This window comes from Monodelphis domestica, chromosome 1 (genome assembly GCF_027887165.1).
Source record: "Monodelphis domestica isolate mMonDom1 chromosome 1, mMonDom1.pri, whole genome shotgun sequence".
Lineage (NCBI taxonomy): Eukaryota > Metazoa > Chordata > Mammalia > Didelphimorphia > Didelphidae > Monodelphis > Monodelphis domestica.
In genome coordinates this window covers 414730452-414754388 of record NC_077227.1, presented here as the reverse complement: position 1 = coordinate 414754388, position 23937 = coordinate 414730452, and the positions used below count along the sequence as shown (strand labels likewise).

The 23937-nt window shown below is 37.7% G+C and overlaps 1 protein-coding gene across 9 annotated transcripts in view; it reads left to right on the top strand.

Moving 5' to 3' along the window:
• Positions 1-23937, top strand: part of ASTN2 (astrotactin 2) — a 1150327-nt gene that overhangs the window by 642664 nt on the left and 483726 nt on the right. For all 9 annotated transcript variants that reach the window (XM_007474538.3, XM_007474537.3, XM_007474541.3 and 6 more), the window contains one exon: positions 12703-12891. In XM_007474538.3, the coding sequence (XP_007474600.2) occupies positions 12703-12891 (189 nt within the window). The remainder of the gene's footprint in view (positions 1-12702; positions 12892-23937) is intronic.

Below are 23937 nucleotides of genomic sequence, written 5' to 3'. Positions count from 1 at the left end.
GAGTTAGCTTGCTAGTTCCTTTAAATAGTTGGCTGGGACAGTGGTACAGTAGTAGACTTGGAATCAAGAAAACCTGAGTTCAAATTCTACTTCAGATATTTGCTAGAAATGTGACCTTGGGCAAGTTACATAATCCTTTCACCTCAGTTTCCTCATCTGTAAAATGGAAATAATAAAGTACCTACCTCAACCCCCCAAAAAAACAAAACTGCAAACTTTAAGGTACTGTGTAAATTCTAGTTATTATTGTTAGAGCACTGAGTTTTCGTTTTTTCCTATGGGCAATGGAGAGCCAAATAGTTTTTAAGCTGGGAAATGATCAATTCATAACTAGAAAGATGATGGAGGTAGTAATCTGAAGAATCAGATGAAAAGACTTGAGGCTAGACAAAGGGAGCCCAATTAGAAACTTATAGTTATCTAGCGGAGAGGTGATGAGGTTCTGATGTATAGTGCTCCAAATGTATTTAAAGAAGGGATAGATAAAGGGAACATCTGAGATTTAAGAGCAGAATTTCTTTCAAAATGTGTCCTGAACTCCGGACACATTCTTCTTGGTCTCCTGCATCTTCTCCATCTTCATCTTTAGCCATAGGCAGTTGTCATTAATGTGCACAGTGGTGACCCTATGTCCTTCTGGATTCTCAGTTGCTAAAGAAAGATTCAGTTATGGTCCCTTCACCTAGAAAAGGAATCCAAAAGACGTGTGCTTTATTCACAAATCAGCCACTGAATAAATTGTATGAATGTGAATAAGTTATTTAATGTCAATTAGCCTCAGGATCACTTTCTGAAAAAATGGCCGTCTCTACCCTGTTTACCTCCAAGGATAATTATGAGGATCAATTGTGGCAACATGTATGAAAGTATTTTTCTTAAATTGTAAAGCACTTTACAAATGAGAGGGATTTTATTCTTATTACTACAACAGGAAATTGAGATAATAGGATCATGGATCTAAATTGGGAAGAAATCTCAGGAGACAGCTAGCATAACCCTCTCATTTTACAAAAGAAGAAACTGAAGGAGGCTTAGTAGGTTAAGCAACCTAAAACAGAAGGGATGTGGGGAGTCACTGTCAGTGACACAGAAAATTAAATTAGCCCAAATGGCACATTCTTTCCTCTACCCTCAGTGTAATGGACATTTTGCTGTGCATTTCTCCTTCCTAATCCTCTTTTCTACTTTTATCTAATTATTAATGATACTAATAATAATGATGATCACAGCCCATGTTCTTCCAGAGATTCTTACCCCAAAGAATTTTTGGTCTTCCTCATCTGTGAAACTGGGATAATAATAACACCCAACTCTCAAGGTTATTGTGAGGATCAAATGAGATAATAATTGTAAAGTGCTTAGTACAGTTCCAGGCACATAGCAAGCATATATAAATATTAGCGATTATTATCAATCAAACACAGCCTCCAAACTCAAATTCCAGTCTATTTTTCCCCTCCTTCCACCACACCTGCACTTCTTCCCTAGAGGAGCTCTGGCTGTAGCACAGGGAGATCTTGGGCCCCTAGCAGTCAATCAGCAAAATAAATAAGAAATAAATTACCATATGCAGACCTAAATTTATGGCAGTCCTTCTTCAGCTTAAGTGACTGCAGGGCAGTGGTATGTAAATTATGCATAGGCACAACTCTGCAGGCCTGCATACAAAAGAAGTTTTATGTTTGCCTATGCTTTTTAAAACCCTCTTTGTTGTTTAGTGGAACTGAGTAGACTCAGTTGTTCCCATCTATGAATGACCATAGCATCCATATCATATCCCTAAACAAAACCTTCATATTTCTGAGTGTTTTGTCCTTATTTTACAGATGAGGAAACTGAGGCATTGAGAAAGAAAGTTACTTGCCCAAGGTCACTATATAGGAGAGCCAAAACTCAAAGCCAGGTCTTCTTCAATCTATATTAGTCATATATTCATTCCACTATATCATGCTCTAGTTCAGAATTTTAATCAGTGTTTTGGCAAACAGTAGAAATTATGTCTCAGAAAAGTGGCATGAAATATGCTTTTGAATCAATGTTTAAGACAATTTCAGCTGAAGATGGGTTAGAGGTCTCAGGTCTTACACTACGCATCCCATTCTCAGACTACTGCTAGGGAAGCAACTGCTTAGGGGTACAGGGAGCTGGCCAGCATGTTCAAGGCTGGGGAGGAGCTACTAGCCATCTGTTAGCATCTTATTTTAACTAACTTTACTTTCTAATTAGGTGCTAAGCTCAGGATTTTTTCCCTATATTATTGCAACAATTCATATTTGACTACCCTGAAACAAAGACTTAGTCACTCTACCCTAGCTGAGCTTTGCCTCAGATGGCCCTTTAAGCTATATGTTAAAACAGTTTAAGTGGATTAAGTGTATATAATGCCAGTGAGGGTGGGAGAGGGTGGAAGGGAGCAGATCCTGCTCTGTAGGTAAGAGAGCTTATCTGTATGTTTCAGTTTTTGTGTAGGAAGTCCCATTTCTGAATTGGTACATCTGCCAGTATAGGAGCCAATTAGCCCTTTCCAAGGAATGCAAAGAAAAAATGAAACGTTAAGAGCCCTTCAAAACCAGCATTAATATTACTACAGCTGCCTGAAGCTACAAATTAATATTTTTGTGGGTGGACAACTGAGAAGGAGATTGGAAATCAAGGGAAATGGGCAAAGAGGAGAAGGGAGGGAGGGAGCATGACAAAGGAATAAAGACTCAGAGACAAAGCAGCTCTTCAGGTGATGGTCATGAGAGAAAGAAAACTGCACATGGTCCCAATCTTTTATTGGAAAATTGAGAAATTTGGAGTGGGAGAAAACTAATGAATGTGACATGGGTTTTAGGATTTAACATGGGTTCAACTGACAATCACTTAATCATAGAGAAGGAGGTTAATCAAACATGTGACTTGGTAAGAAATGTGGTCTAACAAGGAGGTAGCTACTACCCTGTGGCAGCTAATGTCCTGCCCAGGAATTCTTTTGATCTTTGGATTGAAGATTTGGAAATACAATAATCAAGAAGTAACAGGACCATTTGTTTGGTATATGAGTACTTGGGTTACAATATCAATACATCAATAATACTTTCAAGATGATAATATACCTGGGATGCTACAATTACAAAGTTTTGGAAGAGGTATATTAGCAACGGAACATTACTTGCACTGAAGATAAGTCATTTCATCAAAATGGTAAGCCCCATTTGGATGTTCCTATGAGGGATTTGCATTAGAAGACTTGGTTTTATTAAGTTAGAGAGGGACCAAAAAGGCAGAAGAACAATTTCCCTCCTTGAGTACCCATTTAACTGAAGTCAAAGGCAATAAGCTCAAAGGACAGTAGTCACTTGGAAAGCCAGAGCCAGATCCCAGGTTGATCCTCAGACCCTTGTTTACCAAAGACCTTCTAGTCCATGATTCTTGCCACTTGTTATTCACGTATGCCCAATTCTTTATGGCTCCTTTTGGGGTGTTCTTGGCAAATATATTATGGTGGTTTGCCATTTCCTTTTCCAGCTCATTTTACAGATTAGGAAATTGAGGCAAACAGGGTTAAGCGACTTGCCTTGGATCACATAGCTAGTGTGTCTGTGTGTGATTCCAGAAAGATGCATTTTCTAGGCTCTAGACTTTATCCACTGTGCCACTTAGCTGCTCCTCCTTTCTACTGTATCAGCCTGCATGATAACTCACTTCAACATAGTACTTCATAGGCAAAACCATTTGGTCCTCATAGTCATCTTCTATAGTCAGTGCAAATATTCCTGTTCCTACTTTATAGGGGGTGGAAAGTTTTAAAGAGATCAAGGACCTTCCCTCTCTCTCAACTTGTTAACGGCTACTAGTATTATCTGTGCCTTCCCTCTCAGATGTATTATCTCCAAATTGTCAGAGAAAGAGAGAAAAAGCACAGGTTGGGGGAGGAGAGGAGAGACAGAGAAAGGGTAAGGAGGAAGAGGAATACCTTGTTTGTATATAATGTTCCTGTGTTATCTCCTATTTTGCCAGAGTCCCTTGAGTGTAAATGCTATTTTTGCCCTTCTTTGAATCCCTAGTGATTTACACAGAACCTGATACATGATGGAGGCCCACAAGAAATGCTACATGTGTTCAGTCCTAGATTCAACTCAATGCCTTCTAACCCTAAGCCTGGATCTCTTTACATTATCTCTCCAAATTACCTCAAAAACATTAGTTTGCCTGGGATGTGTTTTGCTTATTAGACTCATAGTTCTATGAGGAAAAGTACAAGGTCATGGTTAAACTTTCTCTCCCTCAACACCTAACTCAATGTTCTACACCCAAAAAATACTTATTATATTTTTTTAAAAAATTGGTTGATTTACAGTTGTTTGCCAGCTCTTTTAAGCCATTGGTTTTCCAAAGTGGGATTAAAGGAGAAATCACATTTATAAAAGGCCTTCCTATCCTAGAGGAAGAGGAAGAGGAAGACAACTAAGTCCATGCCTTGGGAGAAAATTCCTATTTTGTATCTGCTTGCTTACTTAATTTATTTATTCCTCTTTGCATATGTATAAATATAGCTCTGTGCAGATCTTGGCCAAGTTCCTACATGCCTACGCTCTTTAGACTTTCTGTAAGAAAATCTCCCAGACGACAAAATGTTCCAAAGGAGCTGTATAATTATGTGGCATGGTACAAAAATAAAATTAAAAGAAAAAATGAAACCAAAAAAACCAAACAGACCTTCAAATAAACCATTCTGTGCCCCAGGGTGGCTAGAGGGAGAAAACTGCTCATGTTATTGTAACAGAACTCAGACAAATGTATGCCTTTTATTTGTCCTTGATACCCGAGGCTAATGGCACCAACTAAAGGTCTTGGCAATGTGTAAAACTTATTACTCTCAGGCAAGAGATGGAGATGGAACTGAAAAGAGAGCACAGGGTCACAAAGCAAGGATACAGATGGGAATCCTGTTAGAAGGCAGGAATGTTTCATAGAAAGGGATAAGGATTTGGACACAGCTGAGTCTAATCCTGCTTCTGCTACTTGCCACCTTTGTGACCTTGAATAAATCATATTACCCTCTTCAGGCTTCAGTTTCCTTCTCTATGGGGGTGACCCTCAAATCAGAGGTTCTTAACTGGGATTCATGAACTTCATTTTAAAAATACTTTGAAAACTTAGATATGATTGATTTTTTTTCTGTAATCCTGCAGATTTTATTTTATGCATTTAAAATTATTATTATTATGATTATGAGAAGGGTCCAGGGACTTCACCAGATATGACAGAAAAAGTTAAGAACTCCTGACCTGGATGGTATCTGGAGTCTCTTCTAAATCCAACAATTCTATGAATCCAAGTTCCGTAAATCAGAGACAAAACCCTGAAGTCTTTGGTAATCAGGTGTCTGGGGATCAAGTGTCTTGGCATCACTGATCAAAGACAGAGCCAAGACAAATTATTCTTACTCTTGAAGCACAATTGTAAAATTGTGCCTCTTTGTGTGTTGTTAGCCAATAAAGGCTCTGTAAAACATGCAACGTGGTTTAGCATAAAATTAATTCCTATATTCCATAAGGAGTAGGAACCTTTATCCTTAAAAGCATATGGCCTTCTAATTTGAATCTTCAGTATTTCAAATCTGTGCTTTTAGAAGAAAAAGTCATATCAAAAGTGTCCTTTATTGGGCCTCTCTTTTTGTTAAACTACAGACTGCTGCATATTTTGTCTACCCCTGAGTATTCCTCTGAGCTATAGGCAAGAGAAAATGATGGCTACAAGATTATAGCCTAAAATTATTTAAGCTTTTAATAAACATTTATTATCTATGTATCATGTAGTACGTTAGGAGTTAGGAATATAAAGGTAAAAGTAAAAGGGTAGATATATATGTATATGAAAATATATTTTAAAGAATTATTGTTGTTCAGTTGTATCCAACTTTTTGTGACCCCATTTGAGATTTTCTTGGCAGAGATACTGAAGAAGTTTGCCATTTCTTTCTCCATCTCAGTTTATGAATGAGGAAATGAAGTGACTTGTCCAGAGTCACACAGCTTGTTGGAGGCCAGATTTGAACTCAAAAAGCTGAGTCTTTCTGACTCTAGGCCTGGCACTCTATCCACAGAGTCACCTAGCTGCTCCATATAAAAATAAATATAAAATAAATGTAAAGTTTTTGAGAAAGGAGAATTCTCCTTGTAGAAGGAAACTAAGGATTCCAAAGTTTGGAGGTAAGAAGGCAGTGCATTCCAGGAATAGAGGGTAATCATTTGAAGGGATCTTGGAGAACATTTAGTTCAAACCTTTCACTTTACAGTTGGAGAGACAAAGGGATTTGAGGCTCAGAGAGGGTAAAAGACTTGATCCAGAATTAAACAGCTATTGGTTATGAGAGTTGAGACCCAAACCTTGGCATTTAAATGTTAAACACAGTCCTTTCTTTCTCTGTACTATACCACCATTCAGACTCTATTATTCTATCAGTCTTGGTAAGATACTTGGCTCATGATGTAACATCCAGTCATATAACATGTGTTTCCAGAGGGGTCATTATCCAATCCTGGCTTTCTCATATCTCTCCTATATACCATCTCAGTAACTAGGTGATTTGGTGGATATCAGGAATAATCAAGAAGACCTTGGACAAATCATTTAACCTCTCTGTTTCTTCATTGGTAATTTGGGGACAATAATAGCACCTACCTCCCAGGGTTGTTGTGAGAATCAGATGAGATAATATATTTAAACAGTTAGCATAGCACAGTGTCTGGCAAGTAGTAAGTGCTATATAAATGCTAGTTATTATTATTGTTAACAAGTGCCCAAAGGATGAAATATTCAGAGAATTAATTATACCTAGAAGGATACTGTATTTTGGAATTGATAGTACAGAGTTTGCCTAATTAGTGAGGAATATAAAGATTACAGCTAGGATAATCTTTAGATTAGCATATTCCTCTTCCTTCTATAATCCCTAGGATTGAGTATTTAGTACTAGATAAGAGTGATGGGAGGGGTGGTAATAGTTGTAGTAATATGCATGCATGGAAGAAATAGACAAATAAATGAAGATATAACAGTAAATAGAGGTGAAGGTAATTTGATATTGAGTATTACTTTAATTTTTTAGGATTTAAACATTCTTTACCTCATTTGATTCTTACAACAACCCTGCAAAATAGGAAAGAAGGGGGATTATTACAAGGCATTCCACTTTATAAGTGAGGAAACTGAATGCAAGAGAAATGGAGTGATTTACCCCAGTTAGTGCATAATGCTAAGAAGTCATTTCAGCTAGTAAGTAATGCAGATGGGACCAGAATTCAGTTTTTCTGAAACCTATTTTTCTGAAACCTGCTTTTGTTATATTCTGTGACCTCATTAGCCCTGCTTCCAATTCTATACCCTGAACACCACTTTCTCACAAAATACTGCTCAGGGAACCCTAGAATCACAGCTGATGTTTATTACTCCTCCCATCTGAATTATGTATCAACTCTTCTGAGATGGAATTGTACCCTCTCTCTATTCATTTACCCAAAAAATCAAAGAAGAAGTTGACTTCATCCATATCTCCTTGAACAACAACAATAACAAATATGAAGGTAGTTTCCTGGTATTAGGAATGGTATAGGTGGAACCTGTTGAGCTGGAATCAGATCCCCTAGGTCTCAGCCATGATTTCCTCCTCTTCCAACTACTACAATTAGCATCATCATGACCAACATTAAGTAAATGGTTGCAGAATAGTAGAAAGTCAGAATTCAAAAGGCCAATTGTCACTAGTTCATTTTGAAATAGTGGGGAAGTCACTGCATCTTTGGACCTCAGTTTTCTCCCTGGTAATATGAAGGCTTTGGATCATTTGATTTCTAAGATCTCTTTCAAGTCACATGTTCTATAATGGGAATCTTACTGCTCCCTTGTCTTCCATGGCATGGAGGTAATCATGGTATTGCAAAAGCTATGTTCCAAGTGTAAAGAACAAATTATGACAAGTTCTGAGCTTCTCAGGGCCATGAAAAGCAGTGACATGGTGCTGTGGGTAGAGTGATTGGTTTGGAATTGGTGGAACTGGGCTCAAATCCTATCCTTGATACATATTACCTGTGTGACTTTGGATAAGTCATTTAATATATAGACCTAGGAAGGTGGATAGCTTTGAGTGCTGAACCACTTATGGAAACATTCTCTTTTATCTGAAGAAAGGTGCTAAGTATGGGAAAATCATTGCCATAAATTTGGATGCTGAATTTTATACACACATATACACATATGTGCATGTACATCTGTATGTGTGTATGTTCGTATATGTAATCTGTTTAAAAAGAGCATTTACTAAGTCATTGTGTGGTTATCATCTCCAGTGGTAGAAAGTTTATTCCTATTTATGAAATCATACATATTTGAATTATTTACTTAATAATAATGACATGTTTAGTGCATTTTAATTCAGAATATGTTTTCTTCATAATACCTCTGTGGTAATATTAGTATTATTAACTCTATTTTTCAAACTATTAAACAGAACTTTAAGGAGATGAAATGACTTGTCCATTGCTTTGTATCTACTAAGTAGGAGAGCCAGATTTTGAACATAGGTCCTCTGAACTTCAAGTATAACGAGTTTATTATACTTTGAATAGATATTTGCTACCACCTAATTCATAAGAAGGAAACTCAGGTGTATTTAAAAGGGAGGTAACTACTTTTAGAAATTTTCCAAGAGGGGGCAGCTGGGTAGCTCAGTGGATTGAGAGCTAGGCCTAGAGATGGGAGGTCCTTGGTTCAAATCTGGCCTCAGACACTTCCCAGTTGTGTGACCCTGGGCAATTCACTTGACCCCCATTGCCCAGCCCTTACCACTCTTCTGCCTTGGAGTCAGTACACAGTATTGACTCCAAGACAGAAGGTAAGGGTTTAAAAAAAATTTTTTTTCCAAGAGGAGACAGCTGCTTTTAGGAGTTTCCCAAGAGAAGCCCTTTAGCACTTGAGGCTTTGTGTCTGGGGGTTCAGTCAGAGTTGTTTGTAATTGCCCTTTGGTTTTCAAGGACATAACATTGCTGACTTGGCAATGAAGAAGCATGTTCCTCCAAGGATCCAGGAGGCTCATTCATCAGAGGATGGCAGATTCAGATACTACAAGAGAAGAAAATTTTCCTTGCCTACCTTAGTCACACATGGCTCCCCTGGGGCTAGGCTTGCCAGCTTATCTGATACACCATCCCCCCATATCATTTTATTGCTTGCTACAGAAATGATTGAGATGCAAGAAGTGAGTTCAGAGCCTCATATGGTATGAAGAATTTGGTACATTAGTCCTCCAACCAATCCCAAGTCACATGTGATACAGAAAAAGAAATCCGGAACAGGATCCTAGCCTCACCATAAACTCTCAGACTGAAGGGGTAGTATAGAAAAGGTTATATGTAAATACTCTATAAGCCATGCACCTGAAAGGAATCTAAACTACCTACTTCTCAAGACTGGCACCATGTAATACAGAAAGGATTAAACATGGTGCTAAAACATTTTAACTAGGATTTTCTAACATTTACTAGCTGTGTGATGCTGGGAAAGTCACCTCACCTCCATGTGCCTTACTTTCCCCATCTATTAAAATATGGAAAATAATATGACCACTACCTACTTTGTAGGAGGTTTTATTTTTGAAGACTTAAAGTAGTATAGAAATGTGAACGATTATGATGATGAAGGTGATACCTTCATTTCCAATACAGTTTTATGGATAGCTTTCCACATTGTGCAAGAGGGAGGGAGGAATGCTGTGACTAGTTCAGAGATGGTAAACCTTTTAGAGATGGAGTGCCAGGCCCTGCCCCCAGAGACCAAGTGTTGTGCCCAGACACTCCCCTCATCCCACAGCTCCCCTCCCCCTTACCCCAGACAGATGGGGGAGGAAGTGCTCCCATTGAGCTGCTGGGCAGAGGGTCGGTGATGTGAAAAAATGTCCTCAGGCACACATGAAAAGGGAGAAAGGAGTGACTGGAGCACTGCATTCCCTTCTATCTCTACTATTTGTGAGCCATCCTCCTTACCCCCTGTGCACTCCCATTGGTCTACTGGGAAGAGGGGTAGGGGATGTGAAAAGATGTCATGAGGCACTGTGGAGAGGGGGAAGGAGCAGCTCTGCCCTAGTCCCTCTACCTTTCTAGTAACAAATTTCTAGTCTCTCATGGGGGCAGAGAGGGCAGCACATGTGCCCACAGAGAGTGCTCTGGGTGCCATCTTTGGCACTCATGCCATAGGTTCATCATCACTGGACTGGTTGATTTCTAGAGCTTTAGACCCTTGCTATTCTCTCCCCTTATGCTAAGATACCCAGCCCCAAAATGAAACCAGTGAAGGAGAATCAGCATGGTACAGTGGAAAGAGCAATGATTTTTTGAAGTCAGAGGACTTAGGTTCAAATTTCACCTCTTCTACTTATTACCAGGTGACCTTGGGAAAATCTTCCAATCATTATGAGCTTCAGTTACCTCATCTGTAAAATACCAGATTGATCAAAATGATTTCTAAGGCTTTTTTCAGCTTCAAATCTGTGATCCTATGAAGGTCCCCTGTCCTTGTTACCTTACTGCCTTATTTGAAATGTGCCACCAAATGCAAGTTGTCCACTGCAGCAATATAACCCTGCCAAGATGACATTTTCTAGGGGCCATTACTGGCCATCAGGATTGGGTGATTAGAGGTTCAGGACAGCCTTGCTGCCATGTGTCAATTTGTATTTCCAGCTTCTGACTTGAATGAAAGCAATGTGCTAAGAGCTGTCCACAGTGCTGAAGGGACCATCCCTGCTGTTACAAGGGTGATTAAAGCTTAGTTTCTGCTACAGTTTTCAGACGTGGTAGACAGCTACATTGGGAATACAGTTTGGCTTGAAAAACTACTTGGTAATTTCCCTCCAACTGATCTGCAAAGCTTTTTTGGTAGGGTCTGTATGTTCATGGAAAAAAGGTTTTAAGAAGGTGTTGTATAATTAAGAATGTCAGTATTCTTGAACTTTCCCAAATGTTATAAATGCCTTTCTTTAACTGCTGATTTACATATTAATGTGCTGTTCCGGTGATCCTAGGAATTATACCCAGGATTTGTTCCCCACAAAATAGAAGTATTGTGTATTAAGAGGTGACTGGAACTGGAGTCAGGGAGTTCTGGGTTAAAATTCTGCTTCTGGTATTTAAATGCCATGTAAGCATGGTCATGTCACTTGTACAAACAGAACCTCAGTTTAACTTCAGTAAAAAAAAAAAGAATAATAATATTTGTAGTACTCAACTTTCAGGGCTGTTATAAGGCTTGAATGTGTGCCAAGTGCTTTGCAAAAGTAAAATTCTCTATATAAATGAATTATTATTATTATTTAATGAAATATTTTAAAAGTAGACTTCTCTCATGTGCTAGTTATTTCTCCAGTGCTAGTTAACCAGTGCTAGTTATTGCTCCAGACCTTACTTTTTTCATGCCTGTCCACAAAAATGAGTAGATACATTAGTCATAATGTATTATAGCTGGAAGAAATTGTAAAACATCAAATATTAGAGCTAGATGAGACCTTAAAAAAAGAACTTTGGAAACAGTTCTCAAAAAATATTGCAGAGTATTAACAACCTCATGAATATTGTCCCAAATAATTAATAAGAAAGATGCAAATAAAATCATCTCTGAGATTTTTATCTCACACCCAAAAAAATTGGCAATGATGACAATAGATGCAACATAATCAATGTTGGTAAGGCTGAAAAATGGGTAGATGTGCTAATGCATTGCTGATGGAGCTATGAATTTGTCCAACTATTCTGGAAATCAATTTAGAATTATATTTTTAAAGGTGACTAAAATATTGATATCCTTTGACCCAGAAATCTTATTTCAAGGTGCATAGCCAAAGATTAGAGACAGAAAGAAGGGTCCTAAAGACACTAAAATATTCAGAACATTTCATTATGTGGTAGAAAAGAAATGTGAAAAAAGTATGGCAGTTGCCTATAGGTTGTCCTATGGCTAATCAAATTGTGGTAAATGACTGTAATGAAATATTACTGAGCCGTAAAAGATTACAAATTTAAATTTATAAAAACATGTTAAGAAATAAGATCTGAGGCAGTGAAAAAAAAGCAGAATCATGAAAAAGGTATATAAAATGCTGTTATAATGTAAAAACAGGAAAAAACCTGAAACTAAACATTTTTATAATTATAATGATTATACTACATTCTGGAGAAGAATTAAGAAAATGTGCTGCCTTCCATTCATTGGAAACGTAGAGGACTCTTGATGTGAAATATTTTATGTACAATTAGATACAACAGATGTGCTGGTGAGTCTTGCTAAACTTTTTTCAAACTTGTCATTTTAAAATTCTGTTATAAGAGATGACTAGATGGGTTGGAGAAGGAAAGGAGATCTTGAGAACTGAATGAGATATAAAAACAGAGGCTATAAATAAAAGTAAGATCATTATAAAAATATCTCATTAAAAGATAGATTCATAAACTGGTAGAGTTACAAGGGACTTAGATATCATCTAATCATATTTACATGGGAACTTGATATCCAGAGGGGAGAAATACTTTTTCAAAATTCATACAACTATCTAGTGACAGAGTCAAAACTAAAATACAAGATCTCCTAAGTCCCAGTTTATTATTATTTCCATTACACCTCACTGTTTTCTGGGGTGTCGATCTAATTATCTCATATGTCATTTCCTAGCTGTGTGGAGGAGTATAAGCTGGCTCCAGATGGTAAATCCTGCCTCATGCTATCGGATGTCTGTGAGGGCCCCAAGTGCCTCAAGCCTGATTCCAAGTTCAATGACACTCTCTTTGGGGAGATGCTGCATGGTTACAACAATAGGAGCCAGCATGTCAACCAGGGACAGGTCTTCCAGATGACTTTCAGGTATGAGTTGGACCTTGTCTATTTCCTGTTGGTATAATAAGAATTGTGTCTGAGTTATTAAATTTAAATTCAGGGCAACAGAGAGTAGAACATTAATATTGAGCACCATTGAATATTAACTGAAAATGCTGAGATTTCTTTCCTATTTCTTCATGTTTCTGATTCTACTTAGAGTTTTTTATATCCTAACTCTGGAATCTAAGTATGTTGGAGTATGTATATAATTTCTGTAGTGGAAAGAACTGGTTTGTAAACAAAAGACTTAGATTTCAATCGCATCTCTTTTACTCAGTACCCCGTGACATTTAGGAAATAATTTCGCTGACATAGGCCTTGGTTTCTCCATTGGTAACTTGATGGGGCTGGATGAAATTCATTTCTAAAGCCCTGTCTAAGTCTAAATCCTATGTTTTAAAATACTGCTAGCTTGGAGGTAAGCTGCTGCCTCATTTTATTGGCTTCTCTTTTGAAGTTAAGAGGTTTACTTTCAGCTGTTCTTGGTTCTAATTTATCTTTTGAAACTTGAAAGGCCTGTGGTCCCAAGCACTGCTTGCTAACAAGCCTGCAAAAGATGAGAAGATTTTGGGAAGGAAATTCCATGCTTCCTTCACTATTATCTGTCCTGTTTGAACCTCAAATCTGTTTGGGGCCAGTATTTTCTATATCTAGATATTAGTCATTAGGATGCCTGAAAGTTCAGTGCTGTAAAATAATGATGCAATTTTGCTCAAGAGAGAGGGGTATTTAATGGAGACGATGAAGCACACAGACTATAGGGGAAATTATTAGCTCAATAACAACCACATAAACTCAGTATAAATTGGAAGCTATTGAGCACATGGACCATCTGGGGAAATTCCTAGCTCAGTATAAACATGCATGTCTATAAAAAATTACTCAAATATAATGAAAATAGAATCCCTAACAATAATCCTAAAAATATGACACAATTATTCCTGAAGAGAGGATGACAATGGATTCTCTCTCATGTTCCCAGTTGGGCATACCTTGAAATAAGGTCATGTGAACTTCCAAGTTTCTATCAGTGATAAAGGAAAAGGAAGAAAAAACCTCCTAATAATGACATTCTCCAGAAGAGAAAAGAGCCAGGAGAGAGATGGTAACATACTCCTAACCAATTGGAAGGGAAAAGGAGAAGGATGGTGACTCAGAGGGAAGCAAGTGAGAGGAAGATTAAGAAGGATGACATCAGATTGACCGTTTTTGAATCTCTGCCTAAATTACTGTTCAAATCAGACGTCACTAGTCTTATCTCTTCATGGTATTACATGAAGTTGCCCTTCATCACCTAACTCAAGGGTAATTTATTATTTTATGTTTTTCAGTCTAAATTCTACTGTCTTTGAAGGTTCATGGAGGTTGTTTTCTTTTCTGAGGTAGGAGTTAGGTTTGTATTAGGGGCATTAGTGTATCAGGGAGAGATTTTCTTCCCAGTAATGAACAGAAATGCAAGTTCTTAACCCAGGCCACATGACTCATTCAGCACCACAATTTTAAATCAAGAGATCCTATCCTATTCAGAAATGAAAATGATTCCCTCACACCCACTATCAATCCCAATGAACCAGCTGCTGAAGCCGAGTTCAAGAAAGGATCACCACTATCATTCCCTTCTATTCAAATAGCTAGAAAATTTCAGTTATCAGCTATGATATTGCCAAGGATGATTAAGCTGAGGAGGGAGGCACCATAAAATGCTTTACACGTGTCCTTATTGCTCTTAGGGACATCATCCTAGAAGCAGCAAGCATGTCAGCATCTAATGGCAATTTTCATTTCATCTGTGTTCTACCAATGATTATTTGAAAGTTGAGCCTCCTGTAGAGGTTAGCAGGCATTGTCATATCAATCTCTGTCTTATGTCTTATTTTGTAGTGATTTTCCTGGCATTTGATTTAGGTAAATGGCTTGAATAAAATAACCCTGATGGTCCATATACAGATTAGCATCTTACATTTCCCACACATAGTCAACCCTGATCCTTTCAGAAAGTCCTGTATGAAAGGGGTTAAACTTAATTATATTGTCCTTTTTGGTTTAACTCACAGAGTAGCCCTAGTTTATGCTACAGAGTAGCCCAGAGATTTGGTCTCCTTATTCAGAAAGGTCTCTAACTGAGATTCAAATTCATAATTGCTTTGAAAGCTGATGTCCCAGTCCTTTGGGGGAGATATGATCTATCACCACTTTGCCCTTGTCATTAAAATCCCTGGCAACTAAGAGAGTATATAAATGGCTTTGAATTCTGCCCCCTACTCCTGAAATTGGAACAAAAATGTTCATTAATTGATTGGAAATTGCTTCTGGAGGTGGTACAACTTGTCCTTTTCTGACCACTCCAGGTGCTGTTACATTAATGTGAGGACTACAATAAATGAAAAGGAGGGAGCATTTGCTGAAGGTCCAATACCAATTATTCAAGGGAAAGGATTCTGGAAATCTATAGAGCAGTGACCCTGTATCCAAGGGTTATACATACCAGGACCTACTACAGATGAATGAAACTGCAGATATTATAAGCAAATACCTGCTGAGCCATATAGAATGACTTTTTCATACATACATGTATAATAAGTTTAATAAATTAAACATACAGTAAGACATCACCAGCATTAATAATACAGTAATAATGAACTACATTGTACATTATTATATACTACTGTACTCTGTCTCAGGGTGTAATGGTGTTCAAGGAGGACTAACATTTCTGGTGTGATGACTTGCTGAGCCTTTTTCAGGTCTGCTCACTCACCTTTAGTATCTATCTGGCACTCAACTCTCACCTATGGCTTCAAGAAGTCACACCCCAGCAAAACCATCTTGATAGTTAGGTGTAAGCCAGATTGAGGGTAATCAACAGACCTCCAACCCATCAATAAGTAAGATAGCTGTCTACCACAAGCATGTGAAGACTTCCTATAGTGAATGAGCAGATGAGAAAGTTTTGTTTCAATGGCCCTAAGGGCTCTGACTTTTGTCTTGCTGCTGGATTTCAGTGACTCTGGAAGAGAGAGTGAGGTTGATGACTTCATACATCTCTTCCTCGCCTAATTCCAATTCATGCAAAAGTCAAGACATCACCTCATAATGTCCTTGGTCCTCTTTGAAAATGAAGGACAACCAACAACTAACTCTCTCTCCCTCTATCTTTGTCTCTGTCTGTCTCTGTCTCTGTCTCTGTCTCTGTCTGTCTCTCTCTCTCTCTCATTGGATGGTTTGAAACTCGTGTACTGTTTATTTTTATTTTCTGGAATTTTCTACTTTTTCTCATTTTTCTCCATGGTTAACCACTGGTAATTGAATGAGCAGATACTAAATCAACAGATATGAGGTCCCTCCTCTATTTGGTTGATATTCATTAAATTGCTTTGTGGTGGTGTCTCAAAATTAACCTCAGTATGTCTGGGACATATTTCTTTCTCACTCCAGCTTAGAATCTTAAGTTTGTTTGAAAGTACAGTTTGAGTACTACTTTCCATATAAAACCTTTCCAGACTGCACAACTCTGCCCCCCCCCCACCAAGCTGATAGTAGAGTATACTTCTTCCTACTGAAGAAATTAACCTGTATTTATTTTGCACATAATATTTGATATTTACTTATATGTGTGCATGTTGTTTCCTCCATAAAACATAAGGTCTTTAAGGGTAGACTTTTTTCATTTTTTTTCTTTTGTAACATAGGCACAGAGTAAAGACAATAAATTCTTGTTGACAATAAGACAGCGAAGTGGCAAAGTAGCAGGAACACTGTACTTGGAGTCAACAAATCCTGAATTTGAATCTTGCCTTAATTATTTATGATTTTAGGCAAGCCACTCATCTTCTCTCAGCCTCCATTATCTCATCAGTAAAATGGAGATAACAATAGCACCTATCTCCTAGGTCTGTTTTAAGGACCAAGGGAGATCATGTGGGTAAAATGATTTGCCAACCTAGAGGTACTATATAAATGCTAGCTATTAGCAGTTGTTGGATTGATTTCCTTCAGAAACATGTAAAATTGATGTCCTTAGATTTTTCTTTCCAGATAGTTGAATGTAAAAGGAAGATGGCATTATAGAAACAACCCTACACTTGGGGACAAAAATGCCTAGATTCTAGTCTTGGTTTTACCTTCTTTTTTACTTTTCTTCCTTTAGAACCTCAGGCTATTCTCTTCATTCTTCTAATCTTCTCATTTCATAGATCAAATGGGAAAAAAATAGAACATATACTACTTGTCTTTCTGGGGATGGTTAATAAAAAGCATGTTGTTATCATGGTTCCCTTTTTAACATTTCTTTTTTTCCTCAAGTAATTTGCAAGGATTCCATATCCACCATATTGTATTTCCCCCAATTAAAAAGGAACTCAGATAATGAATATCAATTAAGTAGACTAAATGGCTAAGCTATGTGAGTCTTTCTCATTTCAACTAGGTAACCCAGGAAAAAACTCAATCCTCAACTATAATATTGATCAATATGGCCGCTAGGCCACATACCTACCACTAAATCCCTTGCTCTGCTAGGTGGCAATAGTATCTGAGAATTCCATTGTTCTTTCCTCAAGGACCATTTTAAAGACATAATGATATTCTATGGTATTGTGAAGTATCATGAAATAGAAAATGCAAAGATATTATTCAAATACAAGAATAAAGTTTGATCCCCTAAATGGTTTATCACAGCATTATTTAGATTTCCCATCTATTTCTTCATACCCTGTCTCTAGTCCAGAGGTTCTTAAACTTTTGGTGAATCATGGGTGTCTGAAAAAGTCTATGAACCTTTTTTTCAGAATTATGCTTTTAAATGCATAAAATAAAATACATGAAATGACAAAGGGAACTAGTTATATTGAAATATAGTTATCTATATATCTATATATTTTTAAACAAAATAAATGGTCTATAAGATATGAACCTTTGATCTCAGAGATCTCATCTCTTGATTCCCCCAAGTTTATAAGAGAAATTATTTTGGGAAGTATGTTTGTTTGCTTTTTTTCCCAGGCCATGGGTCTGGGAGGGCAAAGAGTAATGTTCTTTAGAGGAAGTGTTGGTTTAGAAGCCTCTAAAATTTGAGAAAACTGTGGTTCTAATGCTTTCCTTCCCTCTTCTCCAAAAATAGGGATATGACACTTAAAATCCCCTTTAAGATCATTTGTTCTTCCAAATCATCTACAATAGGTCAGATTCTCATACTCATCTTCCACTCTGCTTTTGATTAAAGTGGAGTTTGACTAGTTTTCACTTGTGCTCATGAAATTGTTTAATTCCTGCTTCTCCCTCTCTGCTTTCAACAATCCATTTTTCCTCAGCTCTGTCTATGAAGATCTTGATCTTGACTTTGGATGATGAAGAACAATGAGAACCTAGTCTAATGGAATGAGAAGTATCCCTGCAGTCAGAGGACCTGGGTTCAAATGCCAACTTTAATATTTATTACCTGTGGGAAGTAGACAAGTCCTTTAATATCGCTGGTCTTCAGTTTCTTCATCTTTTCAAAGTAATAAGACTGAATTAGATGGATCTTACTGTCTCTTCTCACTCTCAATCTCAAGTGAACTCCCACTCAGTCACTCTAGGACTGAGCAGTGAAGGCCAAAGAAGAAAGCTGACAGGCAAGCCTCAGAAATAACAGAGGAATGAGGCTGCTTAAGAGTGTGGGTTGAGCCTACACCAAAGATAGGCTGTGGAAAAGTCATACTAGAAATAGAAAACCCTGTCATAGGATAGTGTAATCATAATAAAATGTCAGAATTGGAAGACACCTTAAAGACTGTCTAGTTGAACTTCATAATTTTACAGATGAGGGAACTAAGATTTAGAGGGGTTACGGGACTTGCCCATGGTCATGTAGCTAATAAGAAGGAGAGCTACAATATGAACTCTGACTTTAAATCTAGTACATTTTCCATCCTACCATGCTTTCAATTTCAGGGATGGCCTATGAAGTGGGGTATGGTAGAAGAGGCTTTACTAGAAAGGCAACTTTCAATCTGCTCTGATTTCCAGTGCATATATTACCATGTAAAAAATGCAGTTTTAGATATGTAATAGAAATTCTAGGTTTGGCACCAAAATCTCCTTCAGAATGTGGCATAAGGGCTCCATTTTTTTAAGTCAAGGAAAGCCAGCCTTATTTCTGTAATATTCACTCACCCACATCACACATGCTGAGGATACTGAGTCAGAGTTTACCAAATGGCCACTGAGACTGACTTGGTCCTCTTATTTTTACCTCTCCAATGGGAAATAGGCAGTCGTTGTGGTCTCATTCCATGTTTGTGGTGATTTGGAACTCCATCTTAGAGCAATGTTTCCTTTGTTGGAACACTGTCCTCTTATTCCAGCCTTGCCTCTCAAGTAAAATATTTCATTCTGGGCAGACCTGCAAGTAGGGATAGGCAATGTAAGTCAATGCCCAGGGCTCCATACATGGAAGAGACAAAAAGATAATATTATAACATTTTATATTATAACTTCTAAGTAAGGCACATATTTTAATGGAATAAAATCATTAGGTATGATATGTAGGGACTAATTTTGTCAAAAATTGAGATGCCTATGTTAGAGTGAATACTCAAAGCCGTCAGAAGACGTACACCAGGGCACAATTTCTCTCTCATTACTTAAGGTATCAAAATTCCTTAGCCATGGCATGGTTTGAGACCATCATTTAATAGACTAGTAAGTACTGAGCATTATAATTTAATCCAGTCTTCTGTCTTTGTTCCTGCCTCTTCCCTGACAGGAAAAAGCATAATAATAAAAGCTTTGTGGACCATTGTAGTTAAATACCCCAGTCTGATTTTTATGACTTTGCCAGGCTTTCCAGTGTCTAAGGTAGTGCCTGGTTCGAAAGGAAAGTATTGAAGATGATAGTAACATCTTGACTCCCTATCTAGCTAATGCATGTTCAGGACTAGAATAATAATTCCTACTTATTCTGTGGTGTATAAAATTCATTACTCACAACAACTCTAGGCAGGAGGCAGTATATATTTTATCATCCTTATTTTAAAGATGAGGAAACTGAGGTTCACATAAGAATATAGTGTCCTTGTCATGTCAGGTAATAAGTGTGGGACCAGAGGCATCTAGGTTGCTCAGTGGATAGAACGCCACACCTGGAGTTTGGAGGACATGGGTTCAAATTCAGTCTCAGACACTTCCTAGCTGTGTGACTCTGGACAAGTCACTTAACCACAATTGCCTACTCCCTGCCACATCATCTGTCTTCGAAATGATACAAAGACACCAGTTAAGGGTTTTAAAAAATAAATGTGTATGGGACCTAGGATTTGACCTCATGTCTTCTGCCATCAAGTCCAGTGCTCTTTCCTCTAGATCCCCCATCCTCTAGAAGACACCCATCAGCATATAATGAGTTCCTGATTTTTTTGTAAGGAAGGGAGGCATTGAATCGGGTATTATAGAAGACATGGCAGATTATCTCAGAATCTAGAGGAGAAAAAAGCTATATGGTCAGACTTACAGGTTAGAGCATGAGAGGGTCAGATAGGCATGTCAGAGAAGGACTAGGAGCTTTAAATCCCAGGTAGCACCTGGTGAGATTCTCTTTCCTGATTTACACTTTTGATATTAATTTTCCCATGGCCTCTTTGCATCTCTGAGAGTTCCTGATGCTTTCAAAATGTTTCCCAAATGCAAGCAGTTTAAATATATACATTTTTAGACTACCTTGTTATCAAGCTCCCACAGATTGGTTTATATTATAGCTGAAATCCTATTTCTGGACAGATCTAGATATGGAGTATTCTATGTAAAATGGGGACAGTTATATCTTCAGCACCTACCTATAATAGCATACTGTAGTAGAGGACTAGACTGAGATACATAAAGACCCCGGGTTCCGGTACTGCCTCTTACAGTGCTCATGCCACTAATTCCCTCAGTGCTCCCAACAGCTCTCTAAATCAATGAGTTCTAGAACAAATGCTGATGTGTACTGATAAAAGAAGGGTGTGGGTTTTTTTTGGGGGGGTGTTTTTTCTATTTGTTCTGTTTTGTTTTTTCCCTCCCTAGAAATACCATATACCACTGAAATCCTAAGTCTAGTCCAAAAAAATAAATTAACCACTTCACAGGTCAAATAAGGCGATATACATAAAGAACTTGACAAGAATTAAAGTGTTATTCAAGTATTATTTATTATAATTGTGACCATAGTTCCCTCTATCAATCTATCATAAAAAACCTAAAATGCCACTATTCACTCCCATCATCATGATCATAACAGTCTTAAAAGTTATGTATGTACTATTTAACTTTTAAGGCTTCCCATTTTCCATAACTGCATATTCTAACCTAGAGTCTTTGGATCACTGCATGTGAATCAGTCAGAGGAGTTGGTCTGGACTTCAGAAGGCCAATCTAACTTTTTCTATGGATGTTTCTAACTCAATCCTGTGCAAGCCTCTTGGGTGACTGTCAATGGCTTTTTTGTAATGTTTAACAGTGCAAAGAAAAAAGAACTCTAGGTGTGGAAATCAAAAGACAGATGTTTAAGTCAGTGGCAGGTAAAAGATGAAATGACTGAGGAAACAAAGGTTTGTGCTTCAAAGCATTTCTATTTATTAAGCAACAGTATGCCAATTGCCTAACAAATTGGGACCACCCACCTTCCTGAGCTTTGGCATGGAACCCCAAATACAAGGGGAATTAGACTTTTATCCATTAAAAAAATTAATCAAATAAGACCAATTAATTAAAAGAAAATAAATTAGTAGGATACAAAACTAGGTAATCCAATTTCTAACTGGAGGAAAGATTAGAGACTTTCCAATGGAAGGGGGAGAGTGAATAGTTGCAATTCCTTGAAATCAGAAAAGAAGGGTTCCCATTCTCCCCAAGTGTCTATATACAATCAAAGGAACATGGAAATAATAACCAATTAATCAGTATGGAACCAGTTTTCAGATAAAACATATTGGTTGTCTGAGTTATAAAATTATGAGAAAACTCATCATATCAGTTTTTAAATATGAATAAATTTCTGGTCAGTATCTGTGTTGGTGAAGGAGTGGCATGTGTACCCTGGTGGCAAGGAGGGGGCTGTTCCATTCCCCTTCTCTGCCATGCCTGAGGACATTTTTACATGCCCTGCCTCTCTATCCAGTAGCTCAATGCAAGCATTTCCTCTGCTTTCTAGGGTAATGTGGGGGGCTCACAGATGGTTTGAAAGTGCAATTTGGGCACACAATCTCAAAAGGTTCACAAATGCTGACCTACATCCTTTGTTAAGGGTCCTTAAGCAATAGAGCAAGGTTGTCCAGCTTCCTAGCCTATAACAACAAAATTCTTATTACAGCAATGTAATAAGGTTTTCTTCCAATCTCCACAATTGAATAGTTTCCTTACAAGACAAAATTTGGACTAGATGCTTAATTGAATAGAGAGGGGAACTGATTTACCTCAGAAATGTGGTGTACTCAATCCCCACAATTAACTATTTGCTGTCCTAATCCCTTCAATTCCCAATTCTGTCCTTTCTCTTACTTTCTGATCTTTAATGAATTACAGAACACACTTTGACCACAGTTTCTTTATCTATAAAGTTAGGATAATGATTTGTATACAACCTACCTCACAAGGTTGTCATGAGGATTAAATGAAGCTATGTCTGACAAATATTCTGTAACTATACAGTGCCTTAGACATTTAAAATATCATATATATAAGTGCAGCACAATGTAGTGGAAAGAATGCTAATCCTAGAGACAACATTAATAATAATAGTTACCATTTATATAGTACTTTAAGGCTTGTAAAGTGCTTTACAAATATCATCATATTTGATCTTTACAACAATCCTGGGACATGGATGATAGTATTATTTCCAGCTTTACAGATTACAAAACTGAGGCTGAAGAAGGTTAAATAACTTACATAGATTAGGGTCATACAGCAAGTAAGTATCTAAATTAAGATTCAAACTCAGGGCTTCCTGTCCACTGTGCCTCCGAGGTGACCTGAGTTTGAGTTCTGGTTGCAATACTTACCCAGTTATGTGATCATGAATAATGATATGGAAAGACCTCTATGCAAGGGGACTGTTTTTGCTTTTTCATTGTCTGTCTAGCACTTATTACAGTGCCTGACACATAGTAAATTTATATTAAAAACTTGTTGATGGGTAATATTGGTAATAAATGACAGAAACAGGATTCTTCCTCTCCATTCTATTGCTATCAACCTAAGAAACAATACTTTCCTCTGTCAGCACTGTTTAAATAGTGATTCCCACTGGACTCTTCTCTTCTAGCAGGTTCTATATCCTAAGTGTCACTAGAACAAGGAGGAAAACTTGTTGGGTGGATGTTAAAGAATGTCCAGCAGCAATTCATGTAAGATGAGGATGGTTTCTCTCCAAGTGCATGTCCCAGATGGGTTCCACTGGCTTCACTTCTTGCTTGCCTGCTTTCCTTCCAAGAAGGAAATGCCAGCTGGGGTTTTAGAGTGCCAGGAGATGCAAGGCAAAAGAGAAAGTCACAGCAGAGTGAAGAGAATGTTAAGGAGAGGAAGAAGCAAAGGTTGGAGGTTGAGTCTTGTTGGAAGCCAATACAGACCTTGGGGCTTTCTGTCTTTCACTTCTCTCCTGATAGTGCCAAGCTTAGACTTTTTTTTTTAATTTTGTGAGATTTATCTTAGAATCCTAGTCTGTTAAAGTTTGAAAATTCCTCATCATTCCAGAATGATGTAATTACTACAGAATCATAGGATTGGGAGCTGGAAAGAACCTTCAAGATCCTCCTTTTTCAGAGGAAGACTCAGGCTCTTCCCAGAGGTCACATGGACACAGCACACATTTTTAGCCCTGGAAGGAGTTTTGGAATATTTGAGCATTGAATTTTCTTAACCAGAAACCTTTGATGTTAGAACTTAGACCAGTAGGACCTCTCTCATTTTACAAAGGCTGAGGCTACCAAAAGGTTAAGTGACTTGCCCAAGGTAATAGAACTACTTGGCCACAGAGTACCAGAGTACAGTCTACAAATGCTAATTGGATAAGAAGTC